Genomic DNA, 21,910 nt, shown 5'->3' on the forward strand with positions numbered 1-21,910 from the left:
TTTACTTATGTAGAAAATGTCCTTTACCTTTTGGTTGAGTGAGTTTGTGGTAAACACGGATTCCTCTAGAATTCCCCAGTCTGGCTAGTATCCTGCTTTCTGCTGTGATGTTGAACCTGTGCATCTGTTGTAACTCTACAGTGGAACTCCCTTTGGAAGGGTCAGAGTGGATAGCATAGAGGTAGTCCTCAAACACAGCTAATGCATAAATGTACGACACCTGAAAAACAAGAAAAATCCATGGGGCTTTTTTTTTTTTTGAGCATTCCTGAAGCAAAACACAAGTAAAATCTCAAGAGGAAGAATACAACAATAACACAAATGAATTAATGAGAACTTTTAACTTTTAACATGCATCAAGCATGAGGCGGGTGGAAGATGATCGTGGGCCTGTCTGTATGTTTGGCAGCCCATAGAGGGTCCAAAGCTGGATTCCACTGGGAGGCTACTGGCCCTGACACCACAGCCTTCCATGCTACATTTAGCAAGCTGACACCCACACAAAGCGACATGGCTGGATGAGCTGTGTTCACAGGAAGTACACCTAAGCTCACTGGCCCTCACCTTAACATCGGAGGCACCGAGCAACACGCGTCAGAAAAAATAAATAAATAACAAACAAACCACTCAACCATCTCTCTCTATGGAATTCGGCCTCAGCGCTTCACTGTTACACTGGAACTTTTCAAAGCAATCTAACACTACTTCAAAAGGTGTACATATACTGCGCTTCTTTACCTCCAGCACATGTAATGTATACTATTTACTACTTTTTTTTACAACAAATTTCACTCATATAAGGGGATTTGAAAGGCAGGATTTTCGTAAGTGGATGGAATTTTTGCCATCTTCTGCGAAATGATGCCAAACATGGCTCAATGTTTACTTCAATATTAAATCCATTTCACATAAGAATAATTCAAAGACCTTCACAGTAGTAGAGTATTTTTGAGATGACATGTTTTACTGTGTGGGAATTGAGGCAAAACTGAGAAAACTCCACATTGTCAACTGGAACCAGCTTCAAATGAAAAAAAATCCATATACAGTAAAATAATGTAAAAAGAAATGAGAAAAGAAAAAAGAATGCTATTGAAATTATTTGAAAAGTTGTAATTTTGTGAGTAAAACTGAATAAAACATAATTCTGATGACTAATGCTCTTATTTATGACACTTAAGATCCCCCACAGTTCATGGAAAAGGCAGGAAAGAGCTGCACGACATCTGCAAAGCAGATAAAATGACATGAAGATCATCTAACTAATGAGGGCACAGGACAATGAGGCAATATCATGCAAACAACACCTGTACACACAATAAGGTGCCTAATATGTAAGTGTGTCTTTCCTCGTGAAGGGTGAATAAGTTATCTAAAAAGGATATTTTCTTTTAAAAGGAAGAGTGAATTACAAGAGCATGCAGTGAATATATCACCTGTCTTTAAGAGATAAAAGACAGGGCCTTAAATTAGAAAAAAAAATAACCAAGAACCCCCCTCTCGTGCAATTATTTTAGTCTGTCAAATGAAGGAGAACAGTACTGATAAGAGAAGCTCGTTCCATGTTCAGATTCTCACTGATATTTGTCCACAATGGCTCTTTATGGTGTGTCCGTGGAAGACAAAAAGGAGGGCTTGAAGTGAAATGTGACACTCACTTGGCTGCCATGGATAATGGTGTGTCTGTTCCTGCCATTGTAATCCACCACATCGATGTAATCCAGGTAGGCATCTGCCCAGTACACCAGCTTCTTGACCACATCCAGTGCCACAGCAGTGGGCTGCTCGATTCTATAATCCACCAGCCGGGTCCGGTTGGTGCCGTCCATGTTGCAGCGCTCCACCTTGGCCACATTCCCGTAGTCAGTGAAGAAGAGCATTCTGCAGAGGGTGGAAGTGTTAAAATTATTAAATGCTGTAAAATATGTTGTTTAAATAACCGAGGGAAGAGTTTCATTCTTTGCTGCACAGGTTTTTCATCTATGACAGGAAGTTTATCACAACCACAATATGTACAGACATATTTCACCTTACAATACATGTGGGGATTATATTGGCTTAGTTGGAGTGAGGTTGCATTTAATATAAGCCACCTGGCAAGATGGCATTTTGTTTATATAACGTAAAATATGTTAATCCGAGCATAAATTGACTGTTAATCCAAGCATAAATTGACTGTTAACTGATCCCGACCCCTGACCACTTCTTCTCCACTGTGAGAAGAGACGTTCTTGAGTGTTAGAACTTCCTCCAATATTTATACTTGAGTGTAAGTCCTTGACAAAGTAGAAAACATTAGTGGTTCTGTTACATTTTGTGTTGAGATCAAGGGAACCCCAAGATAAACATGCCACCTGAGATACGAGTCTACCTGACCTTTACCTTTTCCCAAAAACAGTGGTAAGTTCCATCTCCAAGCCTTCGCTCTTGTAACATTTAAAGTGACATATAAACAATAAAACACAATCTAACCTCAACCCCAGGTATGCAGGGTAAGTGGTTAAAATGAAAATGCAGTCTAACCGTACATTATTCATCATACTTAACCGTGTACTGCAACACAATACACTGTTTTTATATCCATGTCTCCCATGTGGTTCATCAACTGGTTTAAATTATGATTTATTTTACTATTGGTCCCTGTCTTTTGGCATAATATCATGTATTATGCAATGGGGTGCATGGAAAGCCCCATTTACAAAATGTGTCTTTAAAATGTAAACAAGGGCTGAGCTAGAAAAGGCCTCCTTAACTCCACTGTCAGGCTAATGTAAACATAAACATTACCTTATTTTGGTCATTGAATTAAGCTGAAAGCTAATACAATCTTCAAGTGACTGTTCTCATGATAATTAGAAGCCTGCATTTGTCTACTTCTCTCGGCAATCAATGGCACATTCTTTCAAAAATGTGTATGACTTGTGAGCGCTAAATGTGACTGAATTCATATAATAAGTGAATATTTGTCCAAACATTGGAACAAACCCTCCAGTGGTTTGCCCTAAAGGGAAGTGATGAGGTTTTTTTTAAGTAAAATGTATGAATTTAAAACAAAATAACCAGTAAAGATCATAATGTTTTTAAAAATATATCTAAAGTCAACCAACAAAATGCAGTAAATACCACATTAATGGATGTAGTATAACAAACAAAAAAAACGATATTGTAGAAGTAGGAGAAGAAGCAGCACAATATGGAAATTAGAAGTAACTCAAATTTAGGCAAAATTAAGTACTGCACATGTCCCTATTAACTGCGTAACAGATTAGCCATAACGATTAAACTCTAATAACAATATAATAACAATATAATGTAAATCATGACTCGTGTATGAAAAAGGTGGAACAAAATTTGGTAGAGCACCACTTGACATGTTAGGGACAAGGCTGATTTGAATAGTTGGGTCAGTAAAGACAGTCACTTTAATAGCTAGATGCTGCTGTTTGCAATTCATTTCCTACCAAATGTTGAAACTCATTTTCATTAACATTGACTGGGATCTTAACCTAACCAAACTTTGCCAACAAAAGGGGCACAAGTTCAGAAGACACTCATATAAATCATTTTAGGAGGCAATGACACAGGTTTTATCCTTTAGATTAGACAACTCGTTGCCCCGTGGTTGAAGAAACAAAAAAGTTTTCTAAAAATACAAAATCTCCAAAGTTATCATCAGAAAATGTCAGTAAAAATGATTTTCCTCCTTTGGACCCTGACTGATAGTAAAAGAAAAGGAGTGATGAAAACCTAAACAAAAGACTGACATAAAATACAATGTAATAAAATGTTCTTGCCTCATAAAGTCTCATAAAATTATGCAACTTAATTGTTTTACAAAAACTGCGATTATTTAAAACAATTAAAATATAAACATATAAATGGGCGGGGAGTAATTCTTACGTGAAAAAAACAAACAAACTGATAACAGCATCAAAATATTTAAATACCGTCCAGTTAGACTGCATCTCTGATAGAAGCCTCATAACCTGGAGGCAAACACAATAAAACCAGCATTTCCCATTTCCTCTGTGGTAATTTTGGGGACATTTAGACGGCATGCTGCAGAGGACCTCGGGGTATGTGAGTAAGACATAAAATGATAGACAAAGTGTGATGCACAGAGGTGCCAAAGCATTTTGTGCCTCAAAACCACGAGAACGACTCGAAAATCAATTCTGAAAGACGCAGGGAGTGTTACCTGTGGAAAACAGGCGTTGTTATGCAAGTGTAATCTGTCTTCTTACCGTAGGTACGAAAAAAGCATCAGACAAATGAAATGTCAGTAAGCCAAAGTAAAGATCTCATGGAATACCACTTCAACTACTCAAAACTGCTCGGGTCTGCACATTCACTAATTAACATGGAAGGCTTGCCATGCTGTCTTGCTGGGACTCTGCGAGGACAGAGCTCCAACAGCTTCCAATGATAACAAGCTCCAGCTGGAGAGCAACTGGAAGCCGACTTAATCTGCACGAGTCAAGTCGGGGAGAGATGGGCTGCCCTTTGAACCAGAGACCTGGCTGCGCTGAAAAACTGTCAGCATCAGCAAGAAGCCCAACTCCCCGAACAGGTGCACCTCCACGTGGCATACCAATGATTGCTTTCTGGGATTAGGATGGTGCTGATGCTGTACTTGTACATTCAGCAGCTACAATGAGATCCATGTTGGATTCTGGAAATGAGCGCCCAGGATAAAATAAACTGCATGGGACCAGTGAAAAATGGCACGTCTCAGTGAAACAGAAAGCAGTGCAGACATTGTTACAACTGACAATCAATAAAAGCTATACACTCCAAAGTTGTTTTGTGATTTATTTTTTTCAAGTTCTGTCCATTTTATACAGCTGTGGCAGGGAATAACTGATTTTCTTCAGCTGCTCTATTCAGATGAACAGTTTTCAGATTGAAACGCAGTTTTACAATACAAATCAGTCAAAACTCTGGCAGAATTTCTCCCTCTTGAAGGAAATTAATATATTATCCCCACTGTAAAAATCCTAAATAATGTGGCTTATTTTGACTCTGGCAGCAGCTTGAAGGCTTTTAGATCACTGTTTGTAAGACTGGCATTACATTTTGACATTTATGGTGCTGAGAAATGAATCCTACTGACTTTGGTGATCCCCTAAATTACTGCAGCCCCACATTAGCAGTTATGGGTGAAATCTCACAACAACTATTGAATGGGTTTCCATGAAGTTTGCCACAACGTTGGTTATTTCTTATAGCTTCATCTAGCACCGTCATCAGGTCAAAATAGTAAATTCTCCAATGCTTTGGGTGGTGATCAGATATCTGCAAAACTAGTGACATTGGGAATACATCATATTCCAGGCCGCAATGGTTCCCCAAAATGTATTTAGCAAAACAATTAAGCATAAATACTTAATTTTCAGTGACAAGTTTTAGTCAGTGATGCAATGCCAGTATGAAATAAAACCATGAGATTCTTGCACTCAGCACTCACCAGAGAATGTTACATACATTTCTTTCCACTATTAAAGCTTCACTAAACTTGCATGACAGCAATTAATTTTCAACAAAGTAGACTAAAATGGGACTTGCAGGAAGTTTCAATTTTGTAGTGCCGATAAAAACTCTAGCCCATAAACAAACCATGTCATCCATCAAACTCTTGTCAAGAAAGCTCTCCAGAAAAAAGAGGAAAACGTTGTCCATTAAAAGGCTTTCTGATGCCAAAGTGAAAGTGCCTCATCCAATAGTAAGAGAGGCAAGGAGACGGTCAAATAACAATAAAAATGAAGTGCTATACCAGGGTATATTCTATAAACAATGTTCTTCATGCTGTGCTGCTTCCTAACACCTCCCTGATTTCTTTTGTTTTCACTCCATTGCTCCAGGCCGACAGACCTCTCTCAGGCTCGCTTCTTCAGAAACAGCTGTACCTATTTCTCTCCAATTAGAGTCAGGAAGAAGGCTTGGAAAACATCTTTGTCTTATATAGTCAATCTAACCAGCAACCTGCAAACCAAGCTCCCTTGTGGGCCAGCAGATTCTATATCTACACTATCCCCCAACTATACATAAAGATTGGGCTTGTGTGTGTGTGTGTGTGTGTGTGTGTGTGTGTGTGTGTGTGTGTGTGTGTGTGTCATGTGTGATTACAAGAGAATCACAGAAAAACCAGCCTGACTTGCATCACACTGAGATTCACAGGGAGCCATCTTAAATAGAAATAGAGTGTATTTACCATAAGCCATATTGCTTTCCAATGGCCGATCTGCATTTAATGAGAACGGAGAGACGCAGCCAACCAAACCAAAACTGTCCATGCCATTAAGGAACCAGCAGCTAATTATGTTCATTAGGCCCAATGGCTTACAGTGGGAAACCAGGCTGCTGAATAAAATACAGTACAGTTTCTGAAATAAAAAAATCCACAAAGCCGCAAGGTAGTTCTGCTTTCACCTTTAAATTAACTATATGTTGATATGCAAGGTTTACACTGTATGACCTAATGGAGGGTGGCCATGACAGTTTAACACAACTGCAGTCGGGCAGCAAGATGCTCCCATTTTTGCTAAAACTTGTAGATAATCATTACTATGCTACAAACCCCAATACAAAAAACACTGTGTATTCAAGACCATGTGTATGCTTTTTATTGGGTGCATAATAATCTCCAAAATCCCTATCACAAAAGGTATATCATTAAAAATGTACTTTGAGTCTGAGTCTGCTGCGGGTCCTTTGGTCCTCATAACGTAGATCTGCTCTTGGCTAACCAGAAATAAGGGTAAAAAAAAAAAAACACTGTTGCTGATAATTGGTTCACTGGTGTTTTTCTGCCCAGGAAACCATACAATACATTTTGCCTCATTGTGATACCTGAATCTGTTTGCCACATCCTGTAAGTGTTGTAGTTTTCACCGAGAGCAGTGTGCCTGGAAACATGTTTTCATCCACTGTTGAGCTGTTATAGGGATCCTCAGAGACAAAAATCCTGTAAATGAAAGTCCTGCAGGGGAATTTCTTCAGTTGGATGTGCGGCAAAATCCGTGAATACAAATGAATGTCTGGACAGAGGAAGCTGTCTGAAGCATCACCAGCCATCAACCAGATTACACAGCAAAAAGAGAAAAGAGCTGAGTCGAATGACAGGAAATCATTTAAATCCCTTCATTGTAACTCACTCACATTCCCCCCGACAAGTCGATTGTTATGAATAGTGAAATGCTTTTTCTATGATTTTTTTTTTTTTTTTCCTCAACAGGAGTAACATGATGAATGAGCCTCGTGGAGCTTTCAGAGAAGGTGTATTATCCAGGCAGCAGAACACTCACCCCATGATAGGATCCAGAGCTATTCCTTTAGGATTCACAAGGTCTAGTTGTAGGATAGTAACACACGTGTCCCCTCCACTGTCACAGACAAATATCTTGTCAGTGACACGGTCAACGAAATAGAAGTTTCCTGTCAGCCAGTCAATGGCCATCTGCTCCACATCTACAATGGAAAACAAGTTAAGAGTTAAAATATTGAGTAAAACCTTTAAATAAATACACATACTGTATATGTATGTAGTCTCTGGTTCAGATGTTTATTTGCTGTTCCAGTATTAAACTGGGTGACAACAGCAACATTTTAGACTTTAACTCAGAACATATAACAAATAACAAGGGCAAGTAAAGCAAATTTAAAGTCAAATGTATTTGATATTTGTGAGAATCTACGCTACATGTGGAAAAAGGAGCACTTTTGAAGTAGCAAAGCTACAGTAGCCAGCAGGCTTTAATGAAAGCAGTGGGAGAAAGGTGAATGCCAAAACTGCTGAGGCTAACCTGCCTTAAACCACACAGATAATGAGGAGATAAAGAGAGAGAGCAGGTACGAGTATAAAGAACAGAGAAAGCAAAAGGGTGAGCCTGTTGTGTTTGAGAGAGCGTGTGTCTCATCAGAAAAAAAAGCAGTTATCCACTATTATTGTAGGTGAGAGTGTTCACCATTATCGGAAAAGTTAGAAAAAGAAAGGACTGTATAGGAGAAGGAAGCTATAGACTGATATAAACATACTTTGCAAACTTTGTTGTGTTCTTATTTCCTGTTCCCGTGTGAATCCACGCAGATTTCTTGTTACGGCGCAGCGGAGTTGCCCAGAAGACTCTGTGGACAGGGCCCAGCATACACTTTCCTGGTTTTGCTGGAAATCCAATGCCAGTGTTCCATTTATACTCAGAGACCTCAGGGGCTGAAGGCCTGTTCCATTTAGATTGGTGATAAGAATACGATCTGGGCCACCAATGAGAAGCACTGGGCGGCTCTCACCAGGATCTGTAGTGAAAACGAACATATGGAAGTTTCAGCATTTCTGTATTTCAGTTGCACAATTTTTACTTTGGAAGCATTAAGAGACCTTATAGTATAAATATAAACAGATACAAGAACATATATGTTTAGTTTTTCATCAATATCTTATAACTAACTTCCAACTTAACAGTTAATGAATGTTTTGAGTGATTTAAATTTACCCATTAAGACTTAAACCTGCCATACATCTCTACAAAAACGTAATTAATAATATGACAATGCTTATTACTTTTTACCAAATAAATACATATCATACAATTGTCGATTCATAAGAATAATTCTTAACCCCAACCCTGCTTGACAAAAGACTTGTGCATGTGTTCAATTATTTTATTACAAGTTATATAATTACAGAAATCCCCTACAGGTTATATGACTATTTCAGACTCAGCATGTGTAGTCATCCATTAATCCATTCATTCTTGGGTGTTTGGAAAAGCAAAGTGCTCATTGATTTGTCCACCTCCTGTGTCTATGAATTACTGTTAATTACTTTCCAAAACTGCACTGTTGGAAATCCAAAATTATGCAATCCGAGTATTTTCTGCTAAAAATGACTGCTTTGTTTAATTATAGTCCGTATCTTTTCCAGGTTTACTGGAAATCAGTTTAACACGAGTCACATAATAATAAATACAAAGTAATATTTTTTAACATCGTTGTGCACTATGTGTGATTTATTAATGCTGATTGATAAAAATGTATTATTTACTATGCATTACTTTTGATTACATTGGACTGGACATCACGGTTTACACAATACCGTTATTTCATTTGAATATGAATTATGGTAAATAAATAAAATAAAACTAATAAAAACAAAATCCTCATTAAAGTGTATGTTTTGCAAGGGAGCCCAACAAATTAATTGAATGGTCAAAGCTGTCATGTTATCATTTAGGGTATATTGATAGATTCATGATGTCAACTCAAAGCCTCGTTTTGATTCACTACCATTTGCCCTGTTCAAGTTTCTGTATTAGGCTTAAGTAAAAAACTCAAAACTTGCTTTACCCATTTAAAATGAAAAGGCCTGAAGTGTTTCAGTAGACACTCAACCCCTTCATTTTTTTTTATAACAAGGCTTTTGTTGTGAAACATTTGAAAACATTTGTTGAGACTGAAATTGAACAATCGCACTTTAGATTACCACAGAAGGCGAATGTTTTTCTTGACATTCATGGCCGACAGCACAGATGAGCTTCTATTTTGTTTTTTACATATTTCCAAACATAAACAATTGTTATCTCGCTCACATTAATATATATAAATGACAAAAAAAAAAAAAAACTGTAACCGGAGGAGGTTGTGCTAAAACCACACCAAACAGGCTGAGTAGGAGTTGAAAAATGTGTGGAAAATTCACTGTCCAATGGGTGTGAATAACAGTTATCAAACAATATTAAATGTAATAATTAGAAAAAAATAACAGGCAAACTACTTGCCATGCATGTACTGAGAACTTCACTTCACTTCAGCAGAACAGTTAGTGAATAAACTCTAACTGAATGACAAAGCATCGATGCAACCAAAAAGGATTGTCAGATCGAATTTTAACTAACACAACAAACTGAGAGAGAAACATAAGCATTAACTCAGGTAGCAAACTTGCCAGCCCATCCTCCTGCTTGTGCTCACGGAATGATAGTCTGCAGTGGTAAAACTGAAATAAGCTGCTTTATGGGCTTAATTGACCGTGAACATTCTCTGACACTAGGTTCGCCCTCTGAAAAGGGCCCTTATTTATCCCAATCTTCCACACAAGTTCAAGTCAAGGGCTTCTCTCGTAATATAGGCAATACATCAGAATGTCTGGTCACACAACTGTGAGTGCTCAGTGCTAAGACTCCGATACATTTTTCTCCCACACCAGGGGGTTGACGGGGTTTTGACCAGACACTTTGATAGAGGTCTGACCACATGCTGTACAAGGCTAGCAATATTCCACATTTTTCTTATTGTCACAAAGTCCCATAAAAAGACAGAAAAGCAGTGATGAATTGACTTGACTAACAAGGACTGTGTGGCTAAGCAAAACCTGATATAATTTATTGCTCTGTGAATAGGCCTCCATTCTTGTCCAAAAACAAATAAAAACGATAAACAACGAGGCACACCTGACATACGGGCATTACAGGTTACTTCACTGCAATGAATGTGGCCGCACTCGTTTATTTTGACACCATCCTGCTGCTGTAAACACTCAAGTGAGTATTTAAATTCGTTCAACTGAACATTTTCAGCTGGAGCAAATGGGCTTGGGAGACTTGGAGTGGAGTGCCATGTCAGTGTAGGGAAGTCAGAAAGTATCGAGGTAAGGACTTACACACTCACTCACATGGTTTTAATGTCTTTTGTTGACATCAATGTATATCTATCCTTCCGCAATTTCAGTTTTTTTGTGATTGTTGCGATCAAAAATGCTTCACTGAAAACGGTGGTTTTCTTCAAAAATTGTGATGATATTTGAGCAGATTTACAATTAGAAGTGTATAAAACCTAATTATCATATTTGCTATTCTCCATTCAGCTAGCATATAGTTTGTTTTTATAATAATTAGGAGAGGTTGCAAAGTCTTGCTGACTGTAAATGAGGATGTTATTTTTTGGTCAATAAAGTGAGTTTTGTTAGAGAAAGCTTACTTTTTCCTGTAATACCTTCAGTTTGTATTGAGTTGCTTTTATGCAGAAAATATTTAACAAAATTGCAAGATCTTGCAAATATTTCAAATCACCCCGCAATTACAGTTTTATACTTCAGGTGTATTATCAGGCAGAGATGAAAACCATCATGGTGTTATCCAACTCATGTTAGGAGTAGAAAGAGAAAAAAAATATATACCTATTACTCTGGTCTGAGCAAAATGAAAAGAGATTAAATCAAGATTAAATTCCTAAAAGAAAAATGTGTGCTGCAGAGATTTAACTTCAATCTCACACTCGGCACGTCAATGTGTTTTCCCTACCCTGCTGCTCCTCATCTCCTGGCCTGTGAGAGCTCTATCAGAAATTTATATTCATGAGCTTGTACAACTAATGGTAACCCCATAGTTATCATCGTACCACTATCGCTCTCTGCTAAATTAATATTAATGCATGTGAGCATTGGGTTCAGTTAAGTTTATGGGTAATCATATTCAGTTTATTCCTAGTAGGACACCAGTCACAGTGATTAAAAGCCAGTGTGTTGCCAGGGTGTTCAGTGGTGTTCTCTCCAACAAGGTGTTTTAGGCCTCCAGCTATTTTCAACACATATATGCCATTGTGACAACACCCTGAAAAAATATCCACTTCAATTTATGTTTCCATGTATGACAGAATATATACTGCACACAGTTAGGATTGTTTATTTGCGGATGGTGGACCACCGAAACCCAATATCCCTTTTGCTTCTTTGATTTCTTCAGCAACTAGGTTGTTTTCGTCATCGGGACAGATTTGTATCCAGCGTCAGACATTAACATTAATCAGAGTGATACTGGGCATTGTTTTAGCACAAAATACTCCAGACTGAGCCCACTTAAAATCTCATGCTCATTAATTTTATCATTATCCTGGCCTGACCACATCTACCCATTCCCATGTGTGTGATGGATGTGGTCATTGCTAAACCACATTAATCTTGCCCTACCAGTTCTGGTGAACACCAAGGCAACAATAAGCAGGAATTCCTCTCCGTTTTGAACAAAACCTCTCTGTTTATTATTAGAAATGAAACATACAAACCATGCAGATTATATTGTTTGCCGATGCAAGTGTGCCGCTCACCTTGTTTGGCTTTGCAAGATATCCTGTCAGGCTGCAGGATATATCCTTCTGTGCAGCTGCATCTGTATGACCCGTAGGTGTTCGTGCAGGTTTGGCTGCATGCACCATACATGGCACATTCATCATGATCTTATGGAAAAAAAGGAAGAGAGTCATTTGTAACAAATTAGGTGTGCTCAAACATGACCCAAATACATAAAGTATACTTAATGTGGCCTCACTCTGGCACCTCAGGCATAATTACTTTTATAACCAATGAGCCTTTTTTTTGAAGCTGCAGTACCTTGTAAACTGCTCTTTCTCACGTCTTTCCAACATAATCAAATTCAGGAAGCACTGCTACTTTGTTAAACCTTTTCTAACAGTATAATTATGCAATTTTATGCCATGTCACTGGTACAACGTATGCGTAGCGTCCAAGATAGACACTGCAACTCCAGAGGTAACTTTGACAGCAAAATCCTGTCTTCCTCGCTGGCTGTCGGAAACCTGGCCTGTGGCACATATGAAAAGCATTAAACGACTAAGACTCACAAAAAAACGGTGTTCGATGTGTGCGCATGTAACTGTGCTTGGGTTGTAATGTGCTGTGCATGAAGCCCTCCCTACAGACAGATTGTTTTCATATACACAGCAACTCCTGCTTATTCATCTGAAAGAAGTCTGGCTGAGGGCAAAAGGAGAAATTGTTGGGGGGAGGAGGGAGAAAAGAGGGGTATCCTTCCATGGCAGGAGGCCCCCCCACCAGCGCTTCAGACTCCTACCTCTGCAGCTCGTTCCGTCCTCGCCGACCTCAAAGCCGTCAGCGCAGAAACAGAAGGTGCCGTTTCTCGTCATGACGCAACCGTAGCGGCACCGGAGCTCGTGGCAGGCTGACAGGAGCTCTGCAGGGGGAAAGAGAAAGAGAGAAAGGGTGAGGACTAGAGGAGGGGGAAAAAAAGGGTGTGAAAGGGTATGTGAAAATTACTTTTTGTTTTGGGAAATTACTTTCTGAATTTATCTCGTTATGGCTCTTTCCATCAAAACTGCTCCCTTATCATTCAGTGAACAATTTCCAGCTGACCATTAAAAACCTGATCATGTTCTTAGACCTAGTTTAAAATGGAGTGAACAAATTGAAAATCGTTTGGATGCTTTTTTTGGGGGTTAGAACTTTTTAAGTAAAGGTTAACAATGAGATCAATACAGGAAGGAAGTGAAAAATATATGAAAGACACTGTGATGATTATTAAATGTCAAACGGCGGGGGCAGTTTCAGAGTAAAACATAATTTTCTAAAGTTTAAATTATAATAAAATGCAAGTTTGATAAATGTGTTACCCAGCAGTCTAAGGGCAAAAATATGAAGATGAAAAATGACATGTCAAAACAGCCCCAACTATCATTTCCTATGTACGACCCCACACTGTTGGCTGCTAGGTGTTCGCCAGCGCTGGTCGATGGGCCGCACCACAACACTTCCATCCAATGTCCTATTTCCAGCCTCACCGCACCTGAAAAAACACATATTTTCCCCAGAGAAAACTGTTTTGTACTACAGCTCAACTTTCTGTCCTCACCTCCTGCTGCCGCTGTCCCACCAAGGATGAGGAGAAACCAGAAACTGTAGAGGCTAGCTGGTGTCCCAAAATATTTCTATCTATATTAGGGCTATGCTTCCTATTGGAACTAGAAGTGGCACTTGACATGCATCATATGTCACGCTGCGGCGCCATTGTGTTCTCCTCCTAAGTCTTCTGAAGAGCACAATTGAAACTTGTTACCAACCTCGCATTGTAAAGTGCTCAATTGACTGACTGGTAGCAGAACTCAGGAAGTGACAACCTTGTCATTCCCCATGTAGCTTCTGAATGTTATGATTGGTTCTGATGCTCTGCATAGCAGTGGAACAGCTAATTATGGCATGATGAACATTCAGCAGAATAAAAGAATAAATGTCAAAAAGTGCAAAGAACAAACCTAAAAAAAAAGCTTAAATAGGGCAAAGATTGATATGCTACTGCTGAACATGAATTAATGTCAACTTAATGCCCAAAAGATAAAGGCCTGTATTGATTGCCCTTGGTCTTCCCTGTGCTAACCCTTTCAAGACATGAAATGCTGCAGCAGCAGACCAAATCCTTTCTTGACAGGGTACATTTATGATCGATAGCATACTGGGAAGTGAATGGCAATTGAAGCTCCGGCTATCATTACGTTCTGAATTATGGTCTTTAGATTTTCAATAGCTGGGATTATGTCATGTCAGTGTATCACACATTTAAACATACTGAGATATAAAAATATGTTTTTTTCGTTACACTATCTAAACTTTGTACGAGCTCATTGACATATGAAGATGAATGGTGCAGTTTGATTGGTTGTAGAGCAACAAATAAATATCTGTGAGAGCTTATTATAGACCAATATGTCAACTGATAACCATAAAAGTGGTTCAAAAGTGAAAGGAAATAATACTATTACAAAAAAAATACAGTGAATGACTTGATTAACAAGCTGGAGACCAGCATGAAAAATGTACTTCTGACAAATTTGCACACACGATGAATCTTCCTCACTGTTATTAAACTGTTTTACAATATCAAAGTGACTTTAATCATTTTAAAATGAGCAAATTTATGTATTAATACTGCTCACTGGGCAATAGTGATGAAATGATTATGCACAAACAAAGAACTGGAACTTGATGAACTTAAAATAAAGTGTGGCAGCTGTTTCTAAAGTGGAGGTTGCTAAATGGTGTTGCTATAATGTGCTCAAAGGACACGCAGTGGACATCACAGAATGTATATAAAAATGGATGGATTGAAACCAATGTAGAAGTGCCTTAAATTGCAATACCACTGAGGGCATCTAGGGTCTGACTCCAAAAACCTCTGGCTCCAATACACTCTCATTTAAAAAGCCTCAACTTCTCTCATGAAATACAAGGTCAAAATATTTTTTCCACAAGTCATTATGGTGTAATTCATTATATTGATCCCTTGATCAGCGTTCTGGTGCTCCTTCTAAAAATAATTTCATAAATAATTAGATATTAGGCCTCAAAGAGTAATATGTTTGGAGGCCTATCTGGTTTGAATGATAGGCCTGGGATACAGTCAGGTTTTTAGTATAGGTGGGAGGGGCCTAGTGTCCACCCCTCACCCCTTCCTAGCTCATCAAAATATGCTCAGTACTAGCTCCAAAAAAAAAACAGAGAGAAAACCCAAATGTCAGACTCGAGGCTTCAAAATGGCAGTTCACAAACAAATGGATGACATCACAGTGGGTTGATACTGTGGCTGACATTAATTATTTTCCTGTGAAATACATTTCATTCATTATTGGGTCTTTCTGTCTCATCAATCAGGTCTCTCTGGCTCATCAAGTTTCCTTAGCTTATGAAGTCACAATACCCTCCGGAACGCTGTGCTGCCATAAGGTAAAGTCTGTTATGGCTATAGACGGAGATAAACTGGTGTTACAAGGTTAATCAAGTTTCAAGGATGAGGTCGGTGCCTGTAAGAGGGTCAATCAAAAACTTCCAAGTCTGCTCCCGTGAACGGTAAAGAGCATCGTGATGTGCACGGACCAGGGGTAAGCTATAACCTTGATGAGTACGGGTTTTGTGGCTTAATCAACATCAGCACCTGAGTTACACTTGATTTTGTGAGCACAAGTCCGAGAGCACACTGCGATTTTGCCACAGAACTAAAACTTAAGCAGAGAGAACACATCAAAGTTTGCGATAAATTTTAGGAGAGCAGAAAGAAGTCAAATGCTATGAGTAGGAGCGGTAGATACGATTTGTTTTTAATGCAGTGCGAGTGGGCGTGTTAGAAAACCCAAGTAACACCGCACCAAAGTTCAGGTCGTTTGCACCGAATGTTTTCCCTCCGTCACAGTTGAACTCAGTGTTAACAGTCTGACCCTGGGGGACGGATTAACGATGCACATCCCATCAAATGTCAAAGAAAACACACCTTGTTGCGCTCCTGACATAATGTTCCTTTTCTGAATTTGGACAGTTACGTTCTGTCTTTCTTGGAACGCGAACGTCAGTCAAAAAAAACCTCGCCTGGCTCACTGCTTCAATGCTGAGGACTTTCTGAAGCATTTCAAGGGTGTCTGTTGACAATTTTGATTTTGACACAAAATTGTATGTGCAATCTCTGGTAATGCCCATAGCCAAATCACAGTAGTGCCAGACCAGCGCCCACAAAAACAGACATACTGACCTTTAATTATCTTTTGGGAAAAAAGGTAACGTCTACATTGGAAAGTGGGTTTTCAAATCAACAAGTCAGAAAGATTAGCAAGGTCCTACCAGTTTCAACATGTTATCATTATTGCCTACAAGAGACTGTCCTCCCATGTTAAAGTTTGTTCCTGTCACACTTGAGATCTATCTCTGTATTTTGTTCTTATGCAACTAATTTTAAATGGCCAATAGGTTTTTCAGCACCAGATATACTACCAAACTCAAATTTTGTTTTGATAAAGTAATGAATAATTTCTCATACGGAAGTTATAGCTTATCACAGTAAATAACATCTGCAAAGAAGGTTTCTTTGATCAAGCCTGTTGAAAAAAAAAATCAAACTGATATGGTATTCGGTTGCCATTAAGTGCCTGTAACTGCCTTACCTAGTCTTATCAATAATTATAAGCAGCAGCCCTGTAATAGACTATGATATCATAGCCACAGGTATTTTTGAAGTCTTTTCTAGTGGGAAGATGCACAAGCCTCATGGATTCAGACGTTTGCACTCCTAATTACACCTGGGCTAAATCATCTTGTGTGCACTTTATTTGTGTTCATGTGAGTCTATAACAAAATGAGTGCACGATAAGTATGCCCCTTTCGTAGTTTGGCTGCTGACGAGTGCCTTTGCAGTCCTTATCATGATTTGTCAGCAGCTCCTCGCTCTGTAGAGCTGTTTTCATTTTAAATGTGTGAAACAGTCAAAAACAAGGATTTCCCCTTTCTGTTCGACACAAATGTGTAGTAAAGTAGCAAGCGCCAGATATACACTGCTCAAAAAAAAATAAAGGGAACACTTAAACACACATCCTAGATCTCAATGAATGAAATATTCCAGTTGAAAATCTTTATTCATTACATAGTGGAATGTGTTGAGATCAAAATAACATAGAAAACGATTAGCTTGACATCAGAATACTGCAAATCTGTCTGAGCATACCCTCTTCATACAGAAACCTGGTCCGAATGATAAGCATAATAATATCATTTTTCAACCTTGGTCATATTGTCTGAGTGTCTGTCATCAGGATGACTGAATGTTTTTAAAGTCTGTTTCTTAATAAACTCCAACAGTAAAAGTTACGAGTCATGAACGGCACATTGACGGTCACAGCAGAAAAGTGGTTTCAAGACGTAATCCACGTAACATCACTTCATTCACAAGAAAACTACATGCTATAGGCTAGTTTAAGTATGAGCTAAATTTAACATAGATCACAGTCTGATGCGGCATTCAAACTTTACTTTGAATATGAGCAGCTCGCAGGAAAGCCAAGCAGTCGTGTAGTCGAGTAATTCCTCAGGATGAAGATGTGCTGTGGTTATTTTGGGGTAGTATTGAGTCAAATTGTACTGGGTATATTGGGAAGGACTACAAAGGGGCAATCCTGGCAAAGTGAAGCAATGTAAATCTGTACAGTTAAATGATGATACGATTCAATACAACTGCTGGGAAAAAAAGCACAGGCAGAATTACACACACCTATAAAAAGCCACATGCCAGTAAATTTTGTCTGCTTGGATGGATACATTGTCATTGGCTGCTATCTTTCTCAAATATTAGCATTTTAATGGCTCAGTATAAACAGACTTCGACTGCCCCTTCTCACTTCCACACAGTTTGAATACACTGTATGTCAATGAAATCAAAGAAAAACAATAGCTTTGTGTGAAACAGCTTCAAGGCCAGAAGCTCGTTATGATGTCTCTGTAGTTGGGGCCTGAAAGGAGCTGCTTTCAGAAACTGTAGTCCCTCTGCTAACTAAAGAACTCAGCAGGCTATTTATGCTTGAATTCTCAAATAGACCAGAAGACGGACAGCGATTCTCCAGGCTATGTAATAGTGATGTACAATATACGTTCGAGAATAAAATTGTATTACCGTTTCAATTCAAATAATGTGTTTACATGTGTATGCTCTGCAGAAAACATATTTTTTTTCACAATTTCCTCAAGTAAATAGTATTTAAAAATATGCATAATAATTCAAATAAAAATCAAGTGTTTCTAATGTTGGCTGGTTAAAGTATTTTGGTGTCAAAAACTGTCACTGCATGCATCTCTGTTTACTCATTGTTAAGCTTGTGTGTGGACCCCATGTGCTCCGTGTATTACTATTCATCCCATAGTATGCTAACTTGCATGCTTCCCTGTTGTGAGGGAGTATGCAAAATGACTACATACCGGGATGAAGATATTCAAAGCTTATCCATATATCTGCTCAAAGACGGCAGATGATCAGCTTTCCCTCTTGGCAAACACAGAGGGCTGCTGGGATTCTGTATCTACCACTAAGCCTTCTAGATGCTTTTCACATATCTGGAGCTGTGCAGCGCTACCTCTGAGAACATGAGTCAATAGTAAAGTGCATGTAGTAGCCTTGATACTATGGTCTGCAAATATGCTGTATATGGAAGAAGAAACATGCAAAAGCTTTTCATTTCCTGGGATCTCTCTTTTCCAAAGAATGTGAATTGTAAGAGCAAAGATGATGTGAGAAATGGCATCCATTACTTAATCTGTTATCTTAAAAAGTATCATGACTGACAGCAGAAGCAGAAATATCTGTGCGGTGCAGAACAAACAGATATAATATAAGCCACACATCAACTCTATTTTCACTTTGTGAAAAAAAACTTTCATAAAATCTTTAAATTACTAAAATATATGGTCAAATGTTACTCAGTCTGAAACACAGATGCATATGCATCCAGAACAGCAGGCTCAGTTTAATTTGTAGTCTACTGCAGTCTAATTATCTATAATCAGAACAGAATGATTCGACCAATTGTGTGAAATTAATTCCATCTGTGTTCACATTATGTTTGGTAAAAACAAACAAAAAAGGAGGGTTGGTAAAGATGTGTGAAAAAAAATAAATGTTGAGCATTTTTGTTATGGGTTTGGGAAAATGTATGATTCCCTCAAATTGAATCAGTAATCTGGAAATTGTAATGTCAATATGTCTCTAGTGGAGCATGTACTTAAATTAGCAAAAACCACAAGGTCCATTTTCGATAAGCGGGAGGGTGACTAGACAATTTTAGAGCGAAGACACTGAACAATTGCAGCAAACAGTATGTAATCACATCATTTGAACAATCATGCCGGTCGTTGCAGTGATTATGCACATTAAGTAATTTTGTTCCATTAGATGCCAAAAATCTTGTGTGCAAACTATTAAATCAAATTCGTCATACTACACTAGTCATTTAAAGTCTAGTGTAACATATAAAGGATAGAGGATAACCCATTGCTAGTAGTTTTGACAATCTGCAACAAAGTAACAAAATAGCAAAAATAATGTCTCGTAACAAAACGTCTAAAGGTCTCCAACACAAAACACATTTTGTATCAATGTGGGCTATAAAGAGCTTTCATGTAGATACTGGTCAGTACAGCAACACAGAGGTTGACAATGCTGGCAATACTGCATCTCAACCATCAATCAACAGCAGCCAAGGGATTTTCCACCAAATGACCAAGTACCCACTGCCGGTCTGACCACTGAGGTTACTGAGGTCTTAATGTCTTTTACGAGTATTTTCATGTAGTTTTTTTTCGATATTAAAGTGATTTAACGATAAAGTGAGAGGTTTGGCTCGCATCAGATATCTTGACCATCTACCCCAATGAAGCAAATCACCCGATGGGATTTTGAAGAACATCAGTGACTTTGCGGAACAACATATTATGGAACAGATCTACATGCAACTGTGTTAAAAATGCCGATCAATATAGGTTATGTCACCTCACCCCACCTCTTCTAGAGAGGGAAATCCAGTTCAAATAGGCCTTTCTTTGTTGTTTCTACAAATGCATCCAAAATCCTTTATTGTCTTTTGAAAAATAGCTGCAGTACCAACATAGTTTATTAATTTCCTCACAAAGTGAGGAGAATTTCTTTCACTGTAATTTCAAAACATGTCATTTTATGACATTCCTTTTTATGTAATAGAAAAACTGCAGTTTTGTGCTGGATATTTGCCGATTTGGGACATAAAAAACTCCACAACATCTCAAACAAAAAGTCATGCAACTGTCTAGCAGATCACTCGAGCAGACGTTTCTAAGACCGACCGCATTCAGCCACACAGATGGCAGACTATGAATGGTGAGTGTGGCACTGTTCTTTTGCCAGTACTAACACAAGAAGTCTTACCAAAGACGGGAAACGACTAATCCAAGGCTAACATTCGGATTGCCCCATCTGGCCTAATTATGGCTTCCCTTCAGGGACAGCCATGGCCTTTGTCTGCGAGTAGCCAGCCTTTCTCCACAATTCCAATCAAGGCCTGCATTTGATGTGGGAGCAAATTAAGATGCAGTCCCAACACAAAAGGTGCACCAATGATTGGCTCTAGGACCTTTTAATGACTTTTCAAGCATAAATTAGAACCTTTACCCATTTCCAAGTATGTAGCTATAGTTACTTCCCTCTGGGTGGCAAGAGTGCCATGATTGATTCCACAACAGTGAAATTGGGTCATATATTCTCTGGGGTTCAAACATTCAAGAAGTGCGAGCAGGGAAATACCATTTGTATAAGATGTGCTACGATTGCAGTGACACAATTTATTGGCAAGTCTTTAGAAAGTTATCTGAGAAGCTTAAGTATGTCAGCTTTGATGTGACATGGATCTGTCCGGAGAAGGTATACTTTTTCCCAAGAAATTGAGAGATACATGCACATATACACGAAAGTTTAGAAAAAAATAATAATCCTGTAGCTCAAACTAGGCCTCAAATGTGACAGTAAACGTTGTTAATCCCTCAAAGCACAATTTGCTGAGAGATTTGAGAACTGGTGCACAGCCAGGCTTCTGACATGCCCTTAAATATTGGAAGAAACATCATGGGTGTGGGTGTCGAAATCTTCCAGCAAACAATTAAATTTTAATTCTTACCACTCCTGAGGAAGAAAATCCGCTGTAATAGGATTTGATGATACCAGATTGTTTCCTCATATTAGAGAGAGTAATGATATGAGTGACAATATCTTGCCAGACTGTGGAACAACAAAGTAAGACGCATAAAATATTGATTGCCAGTGTCTGCTGTTGTTTATATAGTGTGTAGTGGGGCCTGACAGTCAGTCGTAACCAGTGTTACCACACGAATTGGAGCTTAAACTTTTCAAAAACAAAACCTGACCGAATTAAGAAATTAAATGAGTTTAATGAAAGTAATACTTTGATAAATTCCTTGGAACTGACCTTCAAATCATCAGATAGATGCATCTGTATCAAAAGCAGAAGCAGGAACTAGAGCACTAAAGAAAATTACAACCTCATATTCTCTGATAAAGTGACTGCAGCACGGTGAAGTTACACACTAAAAAGCCCGGCACATCGCTGTGTAAAATAGGAGAGAGGAGAGCTATCACTTTAACTACTTACTGCAAATGTTTCATCCATTAGAGGGGCAACAATTTAATAAATATGCTAATACGTTTCAGTCTGCAAAGCTGGATGGCGGCACATTTTCAACCTACTGAGAAACAGTAAAAAAAAAAAAAAATATTGAGCTGTATTCATGGATAGTCATTTTGGAACAAGAGCATCACTT

At 38.5% G+C, this 21,910-nt stretch overlaps 1 protein-coding gene across 7 annotated transcripts in view; it reads right to left on the reverse strand.

Moving 5' to 3' along the window:
- The window catches only part of lrp1bb (low density lipoprotein receptor-related protein 1Bb), a 257,657-nt gene that overhangs the window by 129,264 nt on the left and 106,483 nt on the right, over positions 1-21,910 (reverse strand). For all 7 annotated transcript variants that reach the window (XM_069154744.1, XM_069154740.1, XM_069154738.1 and 4 more), the window contains 6 exons: positions 12,861-12,980; positions 12,097-12,225; positions 8,035-8,292; positions 7,305-7,467; positions 1,659-1,881; positions 28-220 (listed from right to left, as the gene is read on the reverse strand). In XM_069154744.1, the coding sequence (XP_069010845.1) occupies positions 28-220; positions 1,659-1,881; positions 7,305-7,467; positions 8,035-8,292; positions 12,097-12,225; positions 12,861-12,980 (1,086 nt within the window). The remainder of the gene's footprint in view (positions 1-27; positions 221-1,658; positions 1,882-7,304; positions 7,468-8,034; positions 8,293-12,096; positions 12,226-12,860; positions 12,981-21,910) is intronic.

The sequence above is a fragment of the Embiotoca jacksoni genome, unplaced genomic scaffold, assembly GCF_022577435.1.
Source record: "Embiotoca jacksoni isolate LCO1_2020_lvr unplaced genomic scaffold, fEmbJac1.0.p SCAF_2, whole genome shotgun sequence".
NCBI classification, from domain to species: domain Eukaryota; kingdom Metazoa; phylum Chordata; class Actinopteri; family Embiotocidae; genus Embiotoca; species Embiotoca jacksoni.